This window comes from Staurois parvus, unplaced genomic scaffold (assembly GCF_062004578.1).
Source record: "Staurois parvus isolate SC_StPar_1 unplaced genomic scaffold, SC_StPar_1.0 ptg000291l, whole genome shotgun sequence".
Taxonomy (NCBI): Eukaryota; Metazoa; Chordata; class Amphibia; order Anura; family Ranidae; genus Staurois; species Staurois parvus.
This window is the reverse complement of record NW_028318087.1, coordinates 19,617-46,177: the sequence shown is the minus strand read 5'-3', so window position 1 is coordinate 46,177 and position 26,561 is coordinate 19,617. Positions and strand designations below refer to the sequence as shown.

Here is a 26,561-nt window from a genome sequence, read left to right as displayed (position 1 = left end):
ATCCTTCCTAGTGCTGATTTAAAAAGAAAAATATATACACCAACTTAAGCTTTAGGCAATTGCACCTTAAGAAAAAACCTGCTTCCTTTTTATATTATCACCACAGCAAAGCAGACATGGTCCACATGTTTCCTGCCTAAAAAAGCTGAAAAGGAAATGAAAATGTTTACATCGCTGTGAGTTTTTTATTAGAAATGTAAGTTTGTGAAGAGAGTAGCACCTGCTGTTGTGCCTATTTATTGTAGAGAGCAATTTCCATACTGCTGGCTTCAGGTACATTCATAACCGCTCCAAATCCTTATCACCTACTATTTATCCCAGTATTTAGTAACTAAAAGCTCCCCCAGATGAGATGATGGTTGCAGAGTCTCAAGTCAATGGGGTTAAGAAGAAACCCTCTGGCACTCTGTGTGATCCCTGTCCTGAGCAGCCTGGAGCTTACAGGGCTCTTCTGTTTTCTCCTGTAGGTGTGGGGCGAAGGTAAGCATAAGATAATTCTTAGAATATACCTCGGATATATGCTTTTTTTTTTGGGGGGGGGGGTTGCATGTGATTAGCACAGGGCAAATCAGCACTGTCTAGACCAGCAATCGGCAAACTACGGCCCGGCGGACCTTTTAATCCGACCCGTGGAGCGTGATAAAAAAAAACACAGCCAGGGCAGGCAAACATTGGCTGTCAGGATGTGTGTAGGCGGGGCAGTGTGACGAACGTGAGGGGAGCTAGGCTCCTCTCACAGTCCGCCCTGAAGACCGGAATGGCGCGGGAACACGGCGAGAGGAACGCGCGGAGTAAAGGTAAGTGAATTGACACAGGGGGGACTTGGCTTACTACTTGGGGGGGAATAGTACTGTGGGGGATAAATTAATAGGGGGGATGAATTACAATAGGGGGGATGAATTACAATAGGGGGGATGAATTACTATATGGGGGATGAATTACTATAGGGGGGATGAATTACTATAGGGGGGATGAATTACTATAGGGGGGATGAATTACTATAGGGGGGATGAATTACTATGGGGGATGGTAAATTCATCTACTCTTGGTCCGGCCCCCGGGTCCAATATATGAACCCATTGCGACCCTCAAGTCAAAAAGTTTACCCACCCCTGGTCTAGACAGAGGGTCAGGGGTCCTGCAGCCTCTTAGGGCAATCGGGGGAGAATGAAAACTCCTTCTAAAAGTTGTAACCAGTGCTAAGCTGGACACTGATAGAAGTCACAAGACTGCTATATACTGCTGATGAGAAAAGGTATTTAGCAGTTTATATTTACTAAAACAATTGCATTTCCATGTTCTGTATACTGTGGGAGACCTTACATAGAGAATGCAGGGTCCCGGACAGGGGCGGATTGACCATTTAGGAACTTGGGCACTGCCTGAGGGCCCAGGGTCAGTAGGGGGCCCCATGAGATACCCCTGGTACCTTTCATAGACTTTTTTGGGTGTGGTTTGAGTGTAGGCGAGGACACATGGGCCCCATGATTTCCTATTGCCCAGGGGCCCCATGAGTTGTCAGTCCGCCCCTGGTCCTGGATTTAGTAACCTTTTAGGAATGCATCAGGACAGCCACTGAGCACAGGACTTGGAAGTAAGTGGAGATCTCTCAAGTAGCAAGTCACTGACGCAGAATAAGTATTACACCAGTGAAGTCTGAACTCATACAATCTATTCAGGGTCAGACCCCCTTATGCCAACATTGCAATATCTGAGCCTAAAACAGAAAAATAAGGATTTTTATTAAAAAAAAGTGACAATTGTTTAAATCTGACTTCAATAAGATTGTAAAATTATTCATATGGCTAAAATAAACATTCTTAATCATGTAATAAACCTGAAATCTGGGAAAACTAAAAGCCCTTCCTATTCAGTGGGGATAAACCCATAAACCCACTCTGCAGGGGTTAGCTGCTCTTTTCAGTCCAGGGGGACCAGGTAAATCAGGTTTATTTTGAGATTCTCTGCGCTGCTAGATTTTTACCTGCAACCGCTTCTCCCCTGTACTTCTGCAGGCTACCAATGCAGGGACCAAAGCCCTGCATTGAGCATGGGGACACCAAGGGACAGTCTATTGTTTGAGTAGAAGGGAGCCCTGTTTGGGGGGGGGGGGGGTAGTGGAGGAGATTTGGTAAATAAAAGTCCTTTTACAGATCCCCAAGACTAAACTAGCAGTTAACCCTTGCTGTGTGGGCTCCGCCCCACTGCAAGGAAGCACTTTTAGTTGTCACTGAGATCAGCTTTAAGGCTGCATTCACGAGTATTTTGTAGCTTGAAGCTGCAAAAATGCTCAAACTTAAAAAATCAATTGTTCTCTATGGTGCCTGTTCGTGTGGTCAGATGTAAACATGCACCATAGAGAACAGTTGATTTTTTAAGTTTGAGCTTTTTCCGCACAAGTGTGAATGCAGCCTTAATCTTTCTGAATTTATTGTATTTAGTGGGAGGGGCAAATGTGCATGTCTAATTCATACTGGTAAACAGAATGCAGCTGTGGTATATGAACACAGCAGAAAAGCATATACTTCAGATGAAATGTATGAAGCTCAGCAAGTATTGAAGCCACTGGATCAGCATGATAGACAATCAGCATTTTGAGAAGGTAGTCAGCAGTGGTTGACCTTCTATTCTCATGGCAGGTTTCCTTTCTGCCTGCCAGATTTTGTTATTCTCCCATAGATGTTCATGGAGGTTCTTGTTCACTGCAGTGATTCATTTCTTCCATGCTGATATGATGCCCTGTTTCTTCGGAAGGCCTTGACTTTCATCACTTTTCAGTTTTAGTGGTCTGGTTACGCTTGCAAACAACTTCTGCAGAGGAGAAATATACAATTTTGTAAAGCACTAATAAGAACACCACCCAGGTTTGTTTTTAAAGTTGATTAGTGTATGGTTTGGTTCCCAGACCCTGATCCTTCTGTATATCCTGAAGTTAGGGGAACATTTAGGCGTGCATTTCTAGAAGAGGAGGGCACATCTACTAGAGAGAACCTAGTCAGTAGATTACATAGAGCCTGGTGTGGTGTGTACTGTGGCACATGCCAGCTTCTTTTCTTGTGATCAACTTCAGCAAGGTGTTGGCTCTGGGGAGGAGGGGTACAAATAACCGAGATTTAGGAGGCTTACATTTTGAAGTGGTTTAATGTAGTACTAAAGGCTGCACCTTACAGCATTAAGGTAAAAAGATTCCTCAGTACTTTTACTACCTTCTCTGTCCCCAAACATTTAAGCTGCTGTCCTTGACACTGCTGCTGTGCACAGGATCAATCAATGCCACTCCCTAAACTTCCTGGATCCTCAGCAGACAGTGGAGCGGTAGGTGAAATTACTGGGAGGGAGCAGGTGCGTGACTATGGACACACATGTGACATATTGCCTTTTTCACCAACTTGTGACCATTGGCTGGTCCTCACAGTGCGCTGTCACTGATTCGCAACAACTCCCAGCCTCGCTCTACACATAGATTTTCCAGCTTGTGGGACCTCAATCTAAGTGCCAATAGGCTGAGAGACATTGTCGCTGGGTTTAGTTAACTAAGCAATTAAACCTTTAAACTGCCACCAACTACTTTATGACCGGGAAATAGGAAACGTTCCCAATGTTGACAATAGCAACTACGATTTTAGAATAAACGTTTGTAATCATGAACAGGTAAAAATGGTACAAATAAAATACAGAAAAGGTATTACAAAGAAACAGTGCAACAGCAAGACAGAAGGGGTAAAAAATTCCTGGTTTAGCAGAGTCCAATCAATTCAGAAGGATGGTACATTGACTCTCCTACAACTTGACAGGTGTTCCTTGGTTTGATGTTAATCAAGAGCTGTCAAATGTGGTTGCAGTCCCCTTTTTTTCTTTGATATCAAGGGGGTGTTGACAGAGACCATGTGACCAATTAAGCGGCTGCGGAGTGGCCATCGGATGTCACTGTGTTTATGACTGTATCCCAACTACTGTTTTCTGTAAGTATTCATATCTTTCAATGCCTACAGATTACAGTCTGCTAATTTGCATATTATTGTCCAGCATTGAACTACATTCGGAATGAATATAGATATGACAAGTATCGGATACCCAGTTTGCCTATGAGAGGAATTGGGCCAGTACTCCTAGGGTAACTGTTTGAGCTCAAAAAGTTAAAAATGAACTGAGGGAGGTAAATATATCCTTTATTCTGGTGGTGCTGTTATTATTTCATGAGTAATAAAATACACTAAAGTTTGTGAGTCTTTGCTGGTAGCCAGTAAGTCAGGAATGTGTATTGGACATTCTACCAGCTGAACTATTTACGACTTGGATCAGGCCAGTTATCTGTTAAAGCTCCAGTTACTCAGGTTTTCAGGTTTGCAATTGGGACAGTTTTTTTTTTAGGTTACCTAGACTGAATTGTGTATTGGTTAATGGAAAGGGTCTGCAGGTGTCCATCAGTGGACTGATAAGAAGGTCCTGGCATCCATTAACAGTTTGTGTACTGTACCTTATGCCTTCCTGGGGGATGTAAATGGGGAGCACTGCTGCATTAGGTCTCCTTGTGTTACAAACTGTCATGGCTGAATTCTGAACAACATGGCGTTCTTGCCCTTTCACACAGCTTTTTGAGGGGCTTAGCACGTGTTACAATCACAACACACAGCTAGAATCAAGTGTGCACGCCAGGCGTTTCCTTAGCACGTAGCTAGCTAAGGCAACATCCAGAACACATCCAGAACATTCAGAACACAACGCCAATATCAAACCCGCCCTGCAGGCCAGAGTACTTGGTGTCATTCTGGACTTCAACCTATCCTTCCAGCCCCAAGTCCAATCTTTAACAAACTCGTGCAGAATCCACCTCCGCAACATCGCCAAAATACGCGCGTTCCTAACCCCAGAACCACTAAACAGCTCATCCACTCCCTCATCATATCACGACTCGACTACTGCAACTCCCTCCTCACTGGCCTGCCTCGCCGCTGGCTATCCCTGCTTCAGTCGATCCTGAATACGGCTGCCAGACTCATTCATCTTTCCAACCGCTCCGTTTCCGCCACCCCCCTCTGCCAATCCCTCCACTGGCTTCCGATTGCGCAATGGATCAAATTCAAAATCCTAACACTGACGTATAAAGCCGTCCACCACACTGGCCCGAACTACATCACTGACCTAATATCAAAGTACCGCCCAGCACGCACACTCCGCTCCTCACAAGACCTCCTTCTCTCTAGTTCCCTGGTCTCCTCCTCCCATGCCCGCCTCCAGGACTTCTCCAGGGTGTCACCCATCCTCTGGAACTCCCTGCCCCAACCCATCAGATTATCACCTACTCTCCTCTCCTTTAGGTGCACCCTGAAAACCCACCTCTTCAGGGAAGCCTACCCCACCCCCTGCTAACTTGACCGACCTCCTCCACTCTTCCCACCACTCCATCCCCCACAGCTATCTCCTCCTGTGCCACCATCCCCTCCCTCCTAGATTGTAAGCTTGAAAGAGCAGGGCCCTCAATCCCCTCATGTTTTGCATTGTATTGGTATTGTTCTGTCACATGTTCTGTCCCCCTTTGTAATGTACAGCGCTGAGCGAACTATTGGCGCTTTATAAATACTGTATAATAATAATAATAATAATGGGTAGGTGGGGACAGAGGTCATGGGAATCTGGGGATGGCTGGGATATTTTTGATGAAGAGGACTAAATATAATATGCATGTGTGGACCTCCTTTAGTATGTAAACCCAACATTTCATAATCCTGGTATGTGCTTGCTGTACCATGTATTTGTATGAAAAAGTATCCTGTTCTCTCTGTATTACTTCCTATGTGACATCCCTGGTGTTCCTGTCACCCATGCTTTCCTAATAAAAATGCTTACACTAGGCTCAAGAGCACAGCGGTCAGTTCTCTAGAAGTGCTGGGAGCTCAGTGTGGTCTCCTCCAATGATCAGACTTCTGCTCATTGAAGGTATTTATCTCAAATAATTTTTTGTGAAAAAGTTTTACGTTTACATCTACATACATATATTCAATACATAGAAATAGTATAACATAACACACACACATATTTATAATGTTGTTTTTTTTTTTTTAAATGTACATACACGTTTTGCCTTTCGTTTCTTTTGTAAACTGAATGGGTTGTTTTCAAGGGTAGGGTTTACGTGTACTTTAAATCCATCTTGAAAAGACAGGTAGTCTGCTGAGTCTCTTTTAGGTTGAGTGCCATAGAACTGAGTCATGATTCTTGTGACCTAGTCTCCACAATAATATAAAGAATGGTAACTATGGGGTAGTTCATGCCAAAGAAGAATGCTTTTTTCCAAGGACAATGCACAAAGATGTGACACCCAAACAGTGAAAACAATATGTTGTGATGAGTCATACTATCGTCCTTGGTTTTCCCAGCACTACCTTTTTAACCAGTGGTTCATTGCAAGTCATTTAAAAAATGCTTTGGTTCTCTATTGGTATGGGGAAGCCATCTCTTGGGAGTAGTTCTCGTAATGGACCTATGGCCAAGGAGTGTAATGGGATTAATGAGCACAGCAATAATTCGCTGTATTTGGGTGGTTTCAACATGATTGCAAAACATTTGTCCTTCTCTTCAGTTAGCCTGCAGTTGTTCCTTCTTCTTTTTTTTTTTTTGTTTAATATCTATCACCATGAGATTATATTGCCACATTTGGAAAGGGTACAAATTTCCAGTGTGCTTTTTTTCTCACTGTCCTTCCCTATGGATTGTGGGAAATTTACATTGTAATTTTCTGTTTACAACTTCTGTATCTATGTGCTATTAAAGCTAAACTAAAGAGACAGCTGAGTAAGGTCTTTTTACTGGACTGAAATGCGTTAGCTATAATTGTACTATGGAACATTTTTACTGTTTGTCATAATAAAGACATGTTTTCCTTTCACCTAGTTGCTGACGTTTCATAAGTTGGATACTTCTATGGAAGCAGGTGGAGACTGCTGGTTTGGTCAGGTGATGGTTCATGCTTTAAGCCTGACAGTGATGCAATTGGGTTTTGTTTGGAACTGCAGACAACTGAATAGAGTTGAATTACATGTATGTGTGCTGTCTTACCTGCCAAAGGATTTATATATCTTCTGCCAGTCTAGAGGGTTATACAGCCCTCCTGGAGACATGACTTTTATCTAAAGAAGGTAAGCTGCCCATACACTGATCAAAATTTCACCAGCTCTGCAGGGACCAGACAAATATTGTGGGTTCCCTTGCTCAGCAGAAACTGAATTGACTTCTGCTGAACAGACATGTTGGAAATATTTTCTCAAACAGCAGCAGCTGATGGAGGAATCTGTTCTTCCTTTTTTTTTTTTTTAACTCACTGGCTGAACGTAAACACTTATCCTGTATGGCCAGCTTCAAAGCATAAAAAAGTGCATTGATTATTTATCTTTTTCCCCTAGGAGCCTACAAAGCATTGCATTCACGACATGCAGATCGTAGGTGCAATGTCGGGTAACTCCAGACATTCAGTATAGCTGTTTGCCTGTACCTCCCATACCTGAAGACAGTTACTGAAGACCAGGAAGATCAATGAACTACGAGAGTGCTTACCAGTACCCTTGCAGTACAAGCCTTCTGCTCCGGTGGCTGAACGACTGCTTTTCTATTCGCGCTTAAACCAGAGCTGTCAAACTGCACCGCACATATGTGAATCAGCACTTTAAAGTGGAGGTCCACCCCCTTTCCAAAGGTGTCAAGCCTTAATGGGGAGCGGGGGATAAGTTTTTAAAGCAGAATTTACCCTTTTGGTGGAGCTCTGCTGTACATTTGTGTTTGACGTTTACCTTTAGCCCTGGTTCACACTGCAGTGTGACTTCAGAAGGGACATGCGATTTACAAATCGCACCCGAAGTTACGTGTAATGTATTTCTATGACACTGTCTTAATAGCTGCTATTTCAAGTAGTGCAATTTGAAAAATAGTTCTGCATTACTTTTCTCACCACTTCAGGGTAAATGGCACTGAAATCACACCTGTGTCTATATCAGCTCTACTTTGTAGTTGTGCTTTAAATGGGACTAAATTGCACCACTTTGAAATTGTATTCGATGTGAACCAGGGCTCAAGGAACATATTTAAAGTGCTGACCGTACCCAGGATTTTCCATTAATGGGCAAATATGCATGCAGTATGCAACATGCTAGTACTTGCCGAACTGTTACTCTGTTAATAAGTAAAATGAATAATAGACGTGTGATTATTTATGGGATGTTAAAGTGACACTAAACGCACATTTTTTTTTTTTACATAAAATACATGCAATGTGTTAAATACAAGTAGAACGTACCGTCTATCTCTCTCCTTCTGTGTCATCTTTCGGATGCAAGCTTTTTTTTCTCGCTCTACACTAGTAGCGGTGAAGTTCATCAATGGAGAATAGGGAGCATGAACTAGACCAGCAATGGGCAAACTACGGCCCGCGGGCCGTATACGGCCCGGCGGACCTTTTAATCCGGCCCGCGGAGCTAGGCTCCTCTCACAGTCCACCCTGAAGACCGGTGTAGCATGAAAATCTGTCTCCTGTGAGGATCTGTCCCCCTCGACGTATCTGCGCATGTGCCGGAGATCGCCGATCGGCTGCTAATGCCTGAAACTGGCACATGCGCAGATACGTCGAGGGGGACAGATCCTCATAGGAGACAGATTTTCATGCTACACCGGAACGGCGCGGGACACGGCGAGAGGAACGAGCGGAGCAAAGGTAAGTGAATTGACACAGGGGGGACTTGGGGACTTAATATGGGGAATGAATTACTATAGGGTGGATGAATTACTATATGGGGGATGAATTACTATGGGGGATGAATTACTATATGGGGGATGAATTACTATATGGGGGATGAATTACTATATGGGGGATGAATTACTATATGGGGGATGAATTACTACATGGGGGATGAATTACTACATGGGGGATGAATTACTACATGGGGGATGAATTACTACATGGGGGATGAATTACTATAGGGGGGATGAATTACTATAGGGGGGATGAATTACTATAGGGGGGATGAATTACTATAGGGGGGATGAATTACTATAGGGGGGATGAATTACTATAGGGGGGATGAATTACTATATGGGGGGATGAATTACTATATGGGGGATGAATTACTATATGGGGGATTAATTACTATGCTTACTATGGGGGAATATTACTATACTTACTATGGATGACACATACACATCATTCATCTACTCTTGGTCTGGCCCCCGGGTCCAATATATGAACCCATTGCAGCCTTCAAGTCAAAAAGTTTGCCCACCCCTGAACTAGACAAAACTGAAGCCTTGAAACAGTAAGAGACCTAACAGGAAAAAAAGCTCAGAACAAAACAAAAAAAAAACCGCCATGGGATACTTTTATATTTTAGAACAATTGTTATTATAAAATGTAGGTTTAGTGTCACCTTAAATTTGTTTCCTTTTATATAAAAGAAATAATCTCAAATTATTAAATTGATTGTCATTAAGCCCACTGCAATCCCCCCCCCCCCCCTTTTCTTTTTTTTTTTCTTTTTGCTTGCATTATTTGTAAATCACAGCATCATTGATGTAATGTGCTGCAAGTTTCTGCACCGTACTTTGCCAAGGATGTTTCTTCGCCGTTTGTTGTAAAAATTCCACCATTGACTGCCATCATTGATTTACTTTTTCTGTTATGCTATTGCTGGAAGCTGTTAGACATTCTATAGTGTTTACTTTTTTGAAAGGAAAATACATGCACTAATTATATGGCTGGCTTTGTAGAATGTAATTTTAGAACTTGGATTCAAGCGAATATTGATTGCTGTTCAAAACAATAGGGGTTTATTTCTCAGAATATCCTCGGGTATACCATTTCAGAATGCCTACCACTGTGCTTATGTTCAGTACTACGGAGCAGCTCCCATGCTGGGGATGAAGTGGAGGTAGAGAATGTAAACCTTTTGGGAATTCTCTGCTCTACCTTCAATAGAAGAAGCACAGTGCAGAGCTTGTATTATATTCTCTTGTTCCCCTGCAGGAATCTGAGAAAGCTTGCTTTGTAGCAAGGTTTTGTTCAGGAACTCTGAGGCTTTGGATATTTATTCACTCCTTTTCATTCTTAATTGGCTTTTTTAACATATATTAGCCAGGTAACCGTGAAATCTGTAGTAGTCATTGTCATTTTAATGTTTTTTTTATCTAAAAAGGGCTTTGAAAAAGCATATTTGTGTTTTGTGCAGTAGTCATCTGATATTATATAGCAGTTATTTAAAGGATAAGTTCACCTTTTTAAATAAAACTAAATGCACCTTTTTTTTTTTTTTTGCAGGTAAATGTGTGCATTTGCTATTTTTTTTTTTTTCCTTTTTTCTTTTAAGGAGCCTATAAAGCATTGCACTAACAATCAGCAGATCGCTGGTGCCATTTAGGACTCCTGCAGACTGTCAGTGACATCATTTGGGCTGGCACTTTCACATGGAGAGGAAGAATAAATGAACTCCCATGGTGCTCAGCAGTGCCCTAGTAGTTCATTGAGAACATCAAGCTGACAGTCGCAAAGGATGTCGGTACTTGTAGTTGATTAATTCACAGAATGCTGTGAGTGAATGTTGTGGCTGTGTGGGCGGTGCCCCGCATGGCTGCACTCTTTCCAAAAAGTGACTGCTGGCCCGAGGAACTTCTCCCTGCACTGCTGTCACACAGAGGAATTGGATCACTGAGCCGCTGTAGGCGCAGGAACATGTTACATGTTCCAGCCTAAAAATGGGTTGAACATGTTCCCGAAGGTGAACTTCTCCTTTTAACGCTTCTCTTGCACTGAGGCATAGGAGTCAACAGCTCACATGCTAATAATGGGATTCCTGTTGATTTAAATATTTGTAAACCTTAGCAATGCATTCTTATTTGTCTTCCAACACTTCCTGTTTACTCAGCCCTGCTGGTTCAGCTTGTGAACTACAGAATACCCTCCGCCCTTGCCCTCCCCTGTTAAGTAGAAGAGAGCAGGGGAAGGTATTCTGTAATCCTGACACACTTCCTGTTCTAGGGTGACAATACTGCTCCTCCATAGGTATAGTAAAGCGAGTATTGTCACCATAGGGCAGGCATCATGTCATTGGGTGAACATACAGTAAATGGGGGGGGGGGGGGGGGGGAGTGAAAAACACTATTGTAGCCACCCCATCTAAGGACATGTAAGCTACAACACAATTCATTTGTGTTCTTGAGTTTACATACACTTAAAACAAATGCTTGTCCTAAGCCCCGGTTCACACTGCTAAGACTTATCGTGCCTCTTGTGACAGTTGCATGCATGACAAGTCAAAACACATTCATTTCAATAGGTGCCATCTGAATCAATGCAACGCAAGTCGCAGTGACAAAAGAAAAAAAGGTTTCTACACTATTTTTCTGTGACTTTCTGGTGTGACTTGAGTGCCCTAGACTGCAATGGTAAATCACAAAAGTCACAAGGAAATTGCAGGCAAGTCTAAGGACTTTCGGGTTGCAGCAGTGTGAACCGAGCCTATAATGCAGTGGTCTCCAAACTGTGGTCCAGGGGCCCGATGCGGCCCTTTGCTTGCTTTTATCTGGCCCTTGGGGCATTATCCCCCCCCCCCTATCAGCAACAGTGGGGCATAGTTCCCACCTCTGACACCAACAATGGGTACTATTCCTTCCACTAACACCAATAATAGGACATTATTCCTTCCACTGACACCAATACTGAAGCATTATTCCTCCCACTGAAACCAATGAAAGGGCACTATTCCTCCTACTGACACCAATGATGGGGCACTATTCCTCCTACTGACACCAATGATGGGGCACTATTCTTCCCACTGACACCAACAATGGGAAACTATTTCTCCCACTAATACCAGTGTTGGGGCACTATCTCCTGTTAATACCAATGATGAAGCATTGTTTACTCCCACTGAGGCCAGGACATTTTCTTCTCCCACTGGCCACAGTCCGGCACCCCCTAAAGTCTGAAGGACAGTTAACTGGCCCTTTGTTTGTAAAGTTTGGAGACCCCTGCTATAATGGAAGGATGCACAAGTTCTGGAGAAGCTTTAATAATATTAAAAGACAGATTAGTTACTAGAAAGGTCCAAAACCTAAGGTGTTCAGCAAATCATTTTTGTATATCATATTAAACTTCGTTGATGAGTACAAGAAAGGCAATAACTCCTTTTTATAAAGAATTCTGCTGGTGCACTCCTATACTGCTTATGGGTCCCCACTCAATCTCAGTACAACATAAATGGGGAGATTATAAAAAGCCAAAGACATCTTGCTTCAGACCATTTAATACTCCATTGCCTTCAATCATTTATTAAACAAAACTAATAACTGTAATTGGGTACCTATGGAAAACAAAAAGTACACCGTTGACCGCAGAAGCTACTGTAGTTTTGCCCACTTTAGTAGAAGCAAATCTTCTGACATCAACTCGTGTTTTGACCACCATGTTTGTTTCTTTGCATGAGCTGCCAGTTTCAATTCCCCCTACAAAATTTCAATGGGCTTCAAATCGGGGCTGTGACTAGGTCAGTCTAATACCAGGGATGATAATTTTATATCGCCCGGCGCCTGGGACATGTAGTTCGGGCGCCGGGCAGGTAGTTTTTATTTGTTTAGCCCTGCTGCAGGCAAGCACCTGTCAGGTAGAAGCATTTGAGCGGAAGCGCTGCTGCCTGCTTGCTTCCACACAGCCCACAGCGCCATGTGCACTGCATTATATTCAGGGGAGACATGCAGGGTCTTTTAGACCATGGATGTCTCCAAAAAGAGAACCTGTCACAAAAATCATCACATAGGGGACTTTTTGTCCCCTATGTGATTAAAAAAAAATATGGTGATATTGTACTGCTAGGGTGACCGTATGTTTAAAAAAACAAAAAACAAAAAAAAAAACAAATAATATAAAAAAAAATGTAAAAATTTTTTGGAAAAATTATGATTCTTGGTTATAAACTAATTTGGGTTATTGTTTTTTACTAAAAAGATAGCTGAATATATTTTGGTCAAGATTTATGAAGAAAGATTATTTATTTGCAAAATTTTATAAGAAACACGTTTTTTGTTTTTTTTTGTTTTTTTAAATTATAGACTTTTTCATTTATATTGCAAAAAAAAATTAAAATTCCAATGGTGAATAAATACCACCAAAATAAAGTGGTATCTGTCTCTCTAAAAAAAATTCATATGGGTATGGTGTTGCAAGACCGCACAATTGTCATTCAAAGTGTGATAGCACTGAAAGCTGAAAATTGGCCTGGACAGGAAGGGGGTAAGAGTGTCCGGACTTGAAGTGGTTAAGTTGATCATAGATGGAAACAAACTTAGGTGTGTGGTGGATTTTCTGTGACAGACATTGTATTCTGACAGCAAGACCTGTTTGAAAGATTTTTCTAACTTGGTCATTCAACAGAAGTTGATTGAATGATTGACTTCTGTCAAACAGGGGCGGCCATGCACAGACCAAGATTCGGCCAGTCTCTGCTGAACCATCTGAATTTTGACCCATCTATGGCCAGCTTTAAGGTCACCACTGACTAGTTTCAGACATGACCGTACCTTCAAAATTTTTAGGTTTTGCCAGAAGAAGTCTGATTGGGAAGTAGAAGTGGATGAGAGACCGGCACACTTTATAATGTGCTGTATGGCATAAAGTCTGAAAATGGATTCAGGCCCAGATTTTTTCTGTATACAGTGGGGCAAAAAAGTATTTAGTCAGCCACCAATTGTGCAAGTTCTCCCACTTTCAAAAGATGAGAGAGGTCGATATTGGCATCATAGGTAGACCTCAACTATGAGAGACAAAATGAGAAAACAAATCCAGACAATCACATTGGCTGATTTGGGAATAATTTATTTGCAAATTATGGTGGAAAATAAGTATTTGGTCAATATCAAAAGTTCATCTCAATACTTTGTTATATATCCTTTGTTGGCAATGACAGAGGTCAAACGTTTCCTGTAAGTCTTCACAAGGTTGGCACACACTGCTGCTGGTATGTTGGCCCATTCCTCCATGTAGATCTCCTCTAGAGCAGTGATGTTTTGGGGCGGTCGCTGGGCAACACGGACTTTCAACTCCCTCCAAAGGTTTTCTTTGGGGTTGAGATCTGGGGACTGGCTAGGCCACTCCAGGACCTTGAAATGCTTCTTACGAAGCCACTCCTTCGTTGCCCGGGAGGTATGTTTGGGATCATTGTCATGTTGGAAGACCCAGCCACGTTTCATCTTCAATGCCCTTGCTGATGGAAGGAGGTTTGCACTCAAAATCTCACGATTCATGGCCCCATTCATTCTTTCCTGTACATGGATCAGTCATCATGGTCCCTTTGCGGAGAAACAGCCCCAAAGCATGATCTTGCCACCCCCATGCTTCACAGTAGGTATGGTGTTCTTTGGATGCAACTCAGCATTCTCTCTCCTCCAAACACGACGAGTTGTGTTTCTACCAAACAGTTCTATTTTGGTTTCATCTGACCATATGACATTCTCCCAATCCTCCTCTGGATCATCCAAATGCTCTCTAGCAAACTTCAGATGGGCCCAGACATGTACTGGCTTAAGCAGGGGGACACGTCTGGCACTACGGGATCTGAGTCCCTGGCGGCGTAGTGTGTTACTGATGGTAGCCTTTGTTACGTTGGTCCCAGCTCTCTGCAGGTCATCCACTAGGTCCCTTTTTGCTCACCGTTCTTGTGATCATTTTGACCCCACGGGGTGAGATCTTGCGTGGAGCCCCAGATTGAGGGAGATTATCAGTGGTCTTGTATGTCTTCCATTTTCTAATTATTGCTCCCACAGTTGATTTGTTCACACCAAGTTTTCCAAATCAGCCAATGTGATTGTCTGGATTTTTTTTCTCATTTTGTCTCTCATAGTTGAGGTCTACCTATGATGCCAATTACAGGCCTCTCTCATCTTTTTAAGTGGGAGAACTTGTACAATTGGTGGCTGACTAAATACTTTTTTGCCCCACTGTATGTGAAGGACACATTTTTTCCTTGACAGATAAACATAGATACTCTTGGAAATTCTTTGCTGTGTGAAGTATGAAACTGGAAGTGTCACAGAACTCTTCATTCTGGAACCAGTATGATTCCACAGACACTTCCTCTTTGTTATACAGCTGCGGGCATGGGGCCAAACAGAAGGGTGGTGTCATGTCAGAGAAGGGTCAGCATCCGCTAGTAGCTTTCAAGTTCACATTGCAGACCAGTATAATTAGCAGGCAGCCTCTATCATGCACCAAGGTTTTCATTATTTACTAGTTCCCATATTACTTGTCTATTACTGAGAAATGGGTAATAAGCCGTATAATTGGAGTAAACGTATCAGAGTAACAGGCAGGCAACTAATATTTGTAGAAGAGGTCAGTAGTGGCAGTCTAAATATTTTTTTAGTAAAGGGTTCCTTTAATGAAATTGCTTACTAATTGTAAAGTGTATCTAAAGCAGTTGTAAAGCTGCTTATTATTATTTTTTTTTGTTTGTATAATAACAACCCTGTTATACATACTTGCTTAAAACAATGGTGTATTGCACAGAGTTGCTCCAAACCTCCTCTTCCCAGGTGCTGGCACTGTAGTCTCTTCCTTTTCTAAGTGCGCCACCATTGGAAGCCGTCTCCTATAGTGGCGCACCTGCAGGCTCAATCCCGAGTTGGGCTGTGTGCATCTACAGACACACATATTCCGTGAAGCTTTCCACACCCCGCTCCCTTTTCATAGGATTTGATTGGCAGGAGCCAGTGGCTCCCGCTGATCTCTCCCAAGGAGAAGGGAGAAAGGAACAGACACAGCTCTGGATCTATATAGGACTCTGGGCTGGTTCACACCAGGAATCGCACAGTGATTCACATGCAGTTCTAGTTCCAAACGTGCATGTACTACTCTTAGAAGCTCACTGTAACTGCATAGCATGGTACTTCTGTACGGGGTGTGGACAATGACCTGCATCTTGGGTGTCATTACCTTTATATTAACAATGTACTGCAGGTGCAATTTTCAGCAGTTGTCAACGTGGTGCAGGAAACGCACATGGAATGGGTTTTCCGCACCGTGTTGATTTTAAACAGCCCTTGGGCAAGTATTTGGGGGGGTGGGGGGGGGGGGAAGCACAGAAAGTGATAGTGTGCACAGCATGCATTAAGGTAAAAAATGTTTTACCTTTTTTAGAACCACTTTAAACACAAAATCTGCTTTTAGCATGTTGCATCCTTTATTGTAGACCTTGACTGTTAATGTGACCATGTCAGGGGTGTCAGCCAAATTAGAAAGGAATTACCCAGTGAAGAAGGCAAATTTCAGCATACCTTCCTATCGGCCCGTGGGCTAAAATCTGAGTTCCTGGGACCAATCCTATTCCACACATTCAGCTGTGAGAAATGGCTTTCCTAAATTGGACTCCGTGGTTCCTCCTGCCGACTGCAGTGGAATGCCATGACTAGAGGTTAGTAGAAGAAACCGTGTGGGAAATCTAGTTTGTCCAGTACAAGGTGTCCAATCAGATTCAGCGTCAGGAGCTCTACTATAGAATGTTTTGGCAAACTGATTGCTGGACAGTTTTGTATATAAACTGGCTTTTTTCACAGGGTAATTCTTTTTTAATTTTGTGACCCACTGACAGGGTTAATTATAACAAAATTAGTGTAGTGCAACAATTTAATATTAATCAATATATTCATAAATGTGAAAATGAAACCGTCAAAATCAAAGATTAAATTTAGAAATCAAAATTAAAGTGGAACTTCACTCTCTCAGTCAACATGACTATTTTTAATACTTGGGCTGCTAGCATTATTAAATAGAGACAAAAGTTTTCTTTTTTTTTTTTTTTTTTTTTAAACATTTCTTCAGCTACTTCCTAGTTTCCATGTCTAGGCAAATTATGTCATACATCCCAGCAGTCTTCAGGAGAGGAGGGAGGGTTCTCAGCTCAGCCTATACCTGAGCTAAGGGCAGATGGATTCCAGGAAGTAAATGCTACATGGATTATCTGCCTGTACTCAAGATGGCCTCTGCCAGAAATGCCAGGGGGGTCTTTTTCAAAATATCTCAGCAAAAAAAAAAAGCATGGACACATGGATGGATGGGGGGAGTTTGCTTTGAATATTAAAAAGGAATTAAATAGCATTTTTGGTTTGTGCTGCTCAGATGCAGTGCAGTTCCAATTTAAGATGTAAAATAAAGTCCAGTGCGCCCCAATGGATTCGGTGATCTTCTAAGTTCACTCCTTCCTCCCACACGCAAGGTGAAAAACCTGCTCACCTAAAATATACTTAAACATGCTCATCTGTGTCATCCAAGCCGCACAAATCCTTCTCGATCCTCCTCAGATCCAGGGTGATCACACCTTCCGATTCCAAATTTGCTTGTATGTCAAATATAGATCACATGGAGCAGAAAGGTGAAGACACAGGGCTGTCTATTTTAATAAGAATTATTCAAATACACAAGAATGTAATAATGTGCTTTGTAAAATCTGCTCACCACTATGCACTGAAATGGTGGCAGTGTGTTGTCACAGGCTCGGCTCCTCTCTCCTAGACACGTTGCGCACTGTAATTGGGCTTTCTCAGTAGGCGGGGAGCCGACCAGCCTGAGCTCTTAAATAGCTAATCAACACATCTCCATATCAACGATGTAGACAATCAGTCCCATTCTCAGTCAATCTCTCTCAGAACCAGATGTGTATTTTTGCATTCAGCTAACTTCCTCTAGACCAGTGTTTCTCTATTCCAGTCCTCATGGACCCCCAACAGGTCATGTTTTCAGGATTTCCATTATTTTGCACAGGTGATTTGATCAGTTTCACTGCCTTAGTAATTACCACAGCTGTTTCATCTGAGGGAAATCCTGAAAACATGACCAGTTGGGGGTCCATGAGGACTGGAGTTGAGAAACACTGCTCTAGACCAAAGCGCTACAAGTCCCTCAGATACTAATAGGGGACATGCATATGGGACGTCCCACCTACATAATGTTGCGCAAGAAATACCAACTATAACTCTACTACATACCATATAATAAAACACCGTATATTAAAACACTTGCAGATTCCGCATATGCCTATAGTTCTTTACTAAATACATTTTTGTCATAATTACAAAGCAAAATGTATTACCATTAAATAAATAAAAAATAATAATCCATAAATGCAACATACTTATTAACCACTTCCAGTCCGGACACTTTCACCTGCCCAGGCCAATTATCAGCTTTCATTGCTATCACACTTTGACAATTGCGCGGTCATGCAACACTGTACCCATATGAATTTTTTAGCATTTTTGTGAGACAGATAAAGCTTTATTTTGGTGGTATTTATTCACCACTGGGATTTTTATTTTTTGCTATGTAAATTTAAAAGTCCAAAATTTTTGAAAAGTGTTTTTTCTTATAAAATTTGCAAATAAAAAATATTTCATCATAAAGCTTGGCCGATATTCCATTTTATATTTTTAGTAAAGAAAAAAAAATAACCCAAATTAGTTTAACCAAAAATTTATAATTTTTAAACATTTTTTTAAACTTTTTTTTATATTTGTTTATTTTTTTTACATACTGTCACCCTAGCAGTACAGTGTCACCATGGTGATACTGTACTACTTGTGGGGGGTGATGAAGATTTTTTTTTTCTTTTTACACTGATTGCTTTTACACCCATAAAGGATGTTAATGCAATCATTTCTCCTCTCTAGCTGCATTCTTGCAGCCATTGAGAACTACTGAGTGAGCTATGATTGGTCACAGCTTGTCACATGGTACAAAACTGTTGTGAATAGCCTTGTACCATGTGACCTTTGATCATTCACAGATTTCACACGTAGTAAGCAATGATGTCACAAGTGACCTCTTGCTTACTACTCTGCATGTGATCACTGATTGGCCAATCGGTGATCACATGATCGGGACCTCGTACAGAGATCCCGTCCGACGATCGGTGTTCCACTGTGTCCAGAGGACACAGCCGGCACCAGATCGCGGTGCTGTGCGCTCCCAGGGAGCGCACGCAAGCAGGGTGCAGGGAGGCCGTTTATAAACGAACACCCGCCCCTGCACTGCCACCGTCTGGTCATTTATATACAACGGCCGGACGGGAGGTGGTTAAAAATATACAACAAAACCATATAAAAAGACCGTGAATAAATCTAGAAAAAAATAACTATTATTCATGGAATAATTTAAATCAAAATTTGAGCCTCTAGGGGTCAAAACTTTAGTCTTAATAAATTCAAAATGATTTACGTTGACTCCATTATCTAATGTAGTTACCGCCTCTCCAATGGTGGTTAATTTTTTCCATTCCCAAAATGTAAGACCTTTAGGATCCCTATTATGGGCATCTCTAAAATGCTTACATACACTATGCTCTTCTTTTTTCTTTTTGTTCTTATTTTTGTTATAATTCACATATGTTAGGTTTTTGTCACAGTAAGGTTGCGCTGAATGTGATTGGATAACACCTCTGACAGTTGCTTCCAGCAAAAAAGGTTTTTATGAATTTATTGCATTAAAGTTTTTCTTATCTGGAGATCCTAACACTTACAGCAATTTTTGTTGTAGGCTGACAACTTTAAGCCACCTCCCCACAGTTAGCAGAAGTGTTGTCAGCCTGCCAAGTGCGCTCCTTCAGGTAGCCATTGAGCTACCTGTTTGGACTATTATTAGGTATCTTCAGGAAAGAAACTGCAACAGATTTTTTAAAAAATTGTTTGCTCAAGCAAACCTTTTACAGTGAGACATGGTCTGAAAAATGCTGAAAGATAGATTTTGGGTTTACAAATACTTTTTCTCTTTGTGAAGCCTCTTTTTCATACATGAGTCTTATTGCTTTGTATTCGTTTGTATCCTCAGAAGATCTTCCCTGCTGGCAAGATGCATTACTACCGGTATAGCACCGCAGAGGTTAGCTGCTGCTACAAGTACCTGCTGTTTAGCTACAACATCATATTTTGGGTAAGATAATGATATGGAAGTGTATTGTAAACCTATACTATGTGTTAGATCTTCAGGTTTATCATCCTATGAATTAGTGTTACTAAACCCAGGACCCTGCATTCACTATATCTGGTCGCCCACAGTACACAGAAAATGGAAATGCAATTATTTGAGTAAATATATAAACTGCATCAGCAGTAAGAGCAGTCTTGTGACTTTTTTTTAGTGTCCAGCAGAGCACTGGTTACAGCTTGTAGAAGAAGCTTTCATTCTGCTGTAGGAGGATGCAGGACCCCTGACCTCTGTCTGGACAGCGCTGATTGGCCCTGTGTTGATCTCATGCACTCTCCCAAGAGAATAATAAAACTCTCTAGCAATACACTCCAAACTGAGCATGTGCATCTTGATCCCAAGCCTATGTCAGGAGATATATATGAGACGCTGGAAGAAGGGGAGGATCAAAGACGACAGGATCAAATATTCTTTTTACACAATGTGGAGGATTAACCCCTTCCACAGTGAGTATAACCAGCATGCTTTACTGCATATACAGCCTGTTTTGCTGTTGTGGGTCTAGTAACACTTTAAATGTGTTGCTGAAAGCAGATCGTTTTCATTCAGTTGCGGGTAGCACAGCACAAGTGAAAAATTATATAGTCAGAGGTTTCAAGACCGCAACTTTGTCAGAGCCTGACATAAAAATCAGAGCTTTGCTTCTGCAGAAAATGACTCACTTCTATGTTATCCATATCCATTTATTCCATATCAGCAGCTGACAACAGTTGTAAATGTGAGAGGTACAACCCACCTAGCTAAAGCTGGCCATACATCCATGGAATTCTTTAGTCAGCCTGCAGGCTCTGATCGACCAATCTCCTGTTGCATTCTGACAGCCATTGCTGTCAGCTGTCAGCATACCAAACAGTATCTGCATCTGATTGGATGCAAGCAATCTTTGGCTGACCGTTTCTGCCCGGGTGCTTCGATTTCTCAATAGAAGGATGTCAGGAGGAGAAGTGCAAACAGGGCCACCCACTGATCAAAATGTGCTCATTGTATGACCAGCATCAACAAAGGGGTGCACATTGGTCATTGGTGGAAAGCCGATAAGCCAGCTGGGGCTACACTATGATGAAGTTCCAGTACTGATTTTCCACCTTTTTAGGGCTTTTTACAATTGTGATTTTTCACTAGGTGTTGTGTTTTTACCACTAACCCCCCCCCCCCCCCCGACTGCCCCTCTTTAAGCTGCAAAGGCAGCTGGATGGGGGTGTACACATGCTCTGCATTGAAACCAATCGGCTTCCTGGTTTTATTGCCAAAGCCTAACTGCACAAGCTGAAGTTACAAGCTGATTGGCCACCATGCACAGCTGCACCAGATTGAGTTCTCCAGTTTTAGTAAATCCATCCCAATGTCTTCTCTGGGCATCCACCTTTCCTTCTCCCTTGTCTCCAATGCTTGCTGTTTTTTATTTCCATTGCCCTTCTCCACTGTACTTCACTTTAGTCTCCATCTCCATCTTTTCTGCTAACACCCTTCAGTTTCCATGCTAAATCCCCTTCCCTGCGCTCAGCATCATCCATCCTTCTTATCCTCAACATTTTCAGTCTGTCCTTCTTCTCCTCTGCCCTCCTACTCTTTGCTATCTGTTGACCTTCTGCTCACACTCCCCGCTTTGCTCTACATCTGCCTTCTTTCACTATACCTACTCCATCTCTATTCTCCTGTGCATGTGGCAGTACACCTTAAAACCTGCATACATTCTTCATACGTTCTTAAAACTATGTTACACATTTTTAGCATATGCAAAAATAAATACACTTTTTTTTTCTGTTTCTCTATTTTGTCAAAAGAATTGAGAGGGAGGAAAGCTGAGGGCTGTCAATCTCAAACACCATTTTTTTTTTCTTTTTTACACTGATGGACAGATTGGGGTTAGTTACTAAAACTGGAGAGTACAAAATCTGGTGCAGTTCTGCATAGAAACCAATCAGCTTCCAGGTTTTATTGCCAAAGCTTAATTGAACAAGCTGAAGCTAGAAGCTCACTGGTTACCATACACAGCTGCACCAGATTCTGAGTGCACCAGTTTTAAATAAATCCCATTGTGACATGATGCAGAAAGCTAAGAAAAACTGCAAACAGGAGGCCCCTTTCACGCGGCTGTTCCGTGTTTTTTTTTTTTTTTTTTCATCTGTCTGTTTACGGATTAAAAACGGACACCCATGTATTTCTATGGACTAGCGGATGTAAAGAGATGAAAAACCAATGTGAACTGATCCATTTTTTTCATCAGTTCAGTCACGTTTTTCAAGAAAAAAAAATGGAACACCCGTGTGAAAGGGGTCGAAGAGTGCATACGTTGGGTGTATAATGGTATAGCAGCTCGCCACTAAAAGAATGTGTGGCCTCCAGTCAAAACACTATAAAACAGATAAGCACAGTTTAGAGTACACTTATTGGGGAATACAAACTGAGTACTACTAATTAATCCAAAACATATATTTCGTAACACAATTATAAGCAGTGCCTAATAAATTAATCTCATGCAGACATGTGAGTAGTATTATAGTGTTGAAAATAGGCAGTGAATTGCTGCTTGCACTAACAGATATTGCAGACTGGTATGGTTTGTTTTATATTCATTTTAAGGCTACAGTAACATTGCATTTTCATATGTTTATTTTTTGTACAGTCACTTGCAAGGTTTCCTTCTCTGGGGCTTGTTGAGTAATTCTTGCCTGCCTCTTCCTTTGTGCGGTGTCTATACACATACTTTGTGCACTGTTACCACTTCCCCTATGTTACCTCATGACAGGAAAGGTGTATTTTTACTGCATGTAATCTAACTGTCCATCCTATCAGACCAATGTGTACTGATGGAGTAATTTTTGTAATTTTCACTCTCAATGTTGAAGGTAGGGTTCTACTCCTTACAAAAGGGGGGGGGGGAATAGAGCAGCAAATGCATTAGGTATGTGTAATAATGTCTATCATATTTGCTGCTGCTTTTGGTATAAATCACCCCTGTAGTGTTTCCTTCACATCCAAGGTTAACAAGAGCGGCTGATACAGAGGAAACTAGTGCCGCTCACCTGCCCCTTCTGCTTTCTCTGCCATTCACAGACTGATATGCATTGTTTGATAAGGGTGATGCGAGTTTTGTGAATGTTGGCGAGATCAGAATTGGGTGGGCAAGCAGTGCAACTTTTCTCATTAGCATGGGCTGCTATTAACCTTTACAGTGCCAGAACACAGCTACTTAGGGCAGTATCCAGCAACTGTGAAGGAGATACTGTAGAGATGATTTTTAGTAGTAGCAGCCACCTGCAGGTAATGGGTTACACACCATTACACATAACTAATGTGTTTGGCACTGTATCCCATTAAAATATCTATTATATTTCAGAAGTATAAAGGGCAATATTACATTATGCTGACCCACTCTGCAGATTGGTGATCAGTGAACTTGTGTAGTTGGGAGACCACATCAGTAGATGTCTGTGTTTTCCTAGCTGCAGAGAAAATGTATATCAAAAGCTGAAAATCATGTAGATGTATTAAAGTGGAAGTAAAGGCAAAATCTAACGAACTCTAAACCTACTTTCAGCTACATTCTAAGCCTAATCTATCTAGCCCTGTGAAGAAAAAATTGCTGTACTTACCTGTTCTAATCCAGTCTCCAGCGGCCCCCTCTGTGTGCAGGGGACAGTAGACAACGGCTGGAAAATGCCTGAGAACTGACATCACCCATAGACCTTCTATGAGGCCTCTGTTATAAGCTGCCTCTCCTGCACACTTCTACACACTGAAGCCAGCACCGCTGACAGCCCAGTGTGGGACCGGAACAAAGCAGCTGCGGAACAGGTAAGTATAGTGAATTTTTCTTTACAGGGCTAGATAGGTTAGGCTTAGAATGTGGCTGAGAATATCCAGCAATTCTTGGGAGCTTCCATGAAGCCATCACAGGTGGTACAGCACCTACTTGGACATAAGCCATGTAGATAAGTGGACTGTTCATTGTTTTCTGCCAACCACATAGGCTATCCATTTAATTCAATTTTTCATGCCCGCACATGCGCAGTGTGTAACGGAAGTGACCCAGACTGCGCTTGAGTACTTGCGTTAGAATACCGCTTCCCCGTCCGAACAGCGACAACAGACACCACAGCCGACCATACAAGACAAGACACCAGTCTTAAAGTAAACCAGGAGGTAGACTACTTTATTTGAACACAGATACACGATATATACACTCAGGGGACAATTCCCCCTCCCTGCATAATGACACAGGGCCTTTACATTTAGTAACAAGAGACACACAGGTATTCAAACTTCACACCAGCCCCATCAGTCCCATCAGGAGGGAGGGCTGCTGAAAACACCCCCCCCCCCCACTAAGCTAATACACACAAACACATACATCCCATAATAGTTTGCTCCCAAACCAGACAGACAATAGAACAATGGGATGCAACCACATAACATTAAACAATCAACAACTTCCACCCCGCCTATCTCCTAAACATGTCTACACAGTCTGAGACAAAGCCCCCACAATATTAGGACAGATCACCCTGTACCCCTAACAGGAACAGGGTGATTTACACATAAGAGGGATATGGGGAGCTGAGAGAGGGGTCTCCCCACCTCTCCAAAGTGAGCTGGGTTCCATGGGCCCCCCACCCAAAGTGACTCCTAGTGTTTCGCTGTATTTAACAGGTTGATCCATAAGTAGGCACCCTTAAAAGATATGTCAATCTAAGTTCTGATGTTGTGTATAAAGAAGGGGTAAAGAAAGAGGCATGTGAGTTGATATGTATTTTGAATTTTAGGTAATGTTGAAGTTGCCTATGTGATAAGTCATTCAGTCATTTTGAATGCATTTGACTAAAGCAACTGCCCACTGTCTGGGCCGGGGTAACAGTTGATTGGGCAGGTTATAAATAGCTGTTGATCCCTTCCTGAAATAACCAGACGTGGCTAAGTCTATCTTCACTGCTCATCTACTACCCTCTGCATTGACATGGGGGAAAGCATGACGTTCCTGTTTATAGAAAGCTCTGATGTTTGCAGGTGTTGGAGGACTCTCTGACCAGGCCTGAAAGCCTAACATTCCCTCTTATGTCCTTGGGCACCCTGACTCTTATTAATCTACATTAGTGAATGACTATTGAGGCATTTTGTTTTGGGTTCACTAGTATCCTCATTATTGAATAGCAGGTAAAATGCTAATTTTTTTTTTTTAAATGCAACTTTTTTGTTGATGGCAAAAATGTTTTTTTTTTTTTTTTTTTTAGATCATCATTTTGTTACTTATTGAAAAACCTTACTTGTCAAGATCATTTTTAATTTCAGCCAGCTATCCCATACAGAAAAGAGCTGTTGGATATAAAATTGTTTTGGCGCCAAACAGCAAACAGTACTAGTTAGTGGTTGATATAATGCAAGGAGTGTGAAATGGTGGTTTTGTCATTTGTGTGTTTATATGCATTGCTGGTAATAAAACAGAAAACCAAGGTTCCAGCTGTATATAAGCTCTGCTTTTGTTCTTTCCTTAGTTATCCGGTATGGTCTTGCTGGGAATTGGCCTATGGGCTTGGAGTGAGAAAGTAAGTACTTTTTGTCTGATCAGCTCATTTGTCTGCATAAAAAGGCCAAGGACAACAGATGTGGCATAATAGTCCCAGTGTGTCACAGGAGGACATTGCAGTGTAGCCTGAATGGGTGTATGCATTACCATGTTTGCATTATTATACTTATCTGAGCCCCATCGCAATCCAGTGATGTGCATGATCACTTCGGCTGTCCCGGGTCTCTGTCTGCGGATTGGCTGAGACAGAAGTGGGATCCCATTGGCTCCCTCTGTTGTCAATCACAGCCAGTCAGCCAGTGATGAGAGAGGGGGCAGGGCCAAGCCACTGCTCTGTATGTAAATGGACACATGGAGCAGCGTGTGCCACCATGGCAAGCTGCTTGCTATGAAAGGAGGAGCCAGGAGAGTCTGTGGGGGACCCGAGAAGAGGAGGATCCAGGCTGCTCTGTGCAAAGCCACTGCACACAGCAGGTAATTATTATATAGACATGTTGTTATTTTACAAAAAAATGAACCTGTAGTCCTTCGAGCTTATTCCCGTCTGTTCAGCTTACCCTATCATACTTACCTGCTCTGTGTAATGGTTTTGCACAGAGCAGCCCCTATCCTTTTCTTCTCGGGTCCCCCACCGGCGCTCCTGGCTCCTCCCCCTTGACGAGTATCCCCAATAGCGAACCGCTTGCTATGGGGGCACTGGGGCATGCTTGCTCCCGAACCCTATTCTATGCATCCATAAGACACCTAGAGCTGTAGCTCGGCCCCTGCCCCGCTCTTTCCTCATTGGCTCACTGCGTGTGAATAATGGCATTGGGAGCCAGTAGCTCCTGCTGCTGTCTCAGCCAATGAGGAGAGAGTGTCCCGGGACAGCCAATGCTCCTGTGCACATAGCTGGATTGAGAGGGGGCTCAGGTGAATATTAGGGTGGGCTATGGGGGCAGAAGCATTCAGAAGATTTTTTTTTTACCTTCATGCAAAGAGTGCATGAAGGTGAAAAACTTTCATCCTTTACAACAATTTAAGGATAATTTGACT

The 26,561-nt window shown here is 42.3% G+C and overlaps 1 protein-coding gene across 1 annotated transcript in view; it reads left to right on the top strand.

Moving 5' to 3' along the window:
* Positions 1-26,561, top strand: part of LOC149458191 (tetraspanin-14-like) — a 73,839-nt gene that overhangs the window by 27,739 nt on the left and 19,539 nt on the right. The window contains exons 2-3 of the mRNA XM_089682471.1: positions 19,847-19,948; positions 25,495-25,545. Of these exons, the coding sequence (XP_089538597.1) occupies positions 19,868-19,948; positions 25,495-25,545 (132 nt within the window). The 5' untranslated portion in view covers positions 19,847-19,867. The remainder of the gene's footprint in view (positions 1-19,846; positions 19,949-25,494; positions 25,546-26,561) is intronic.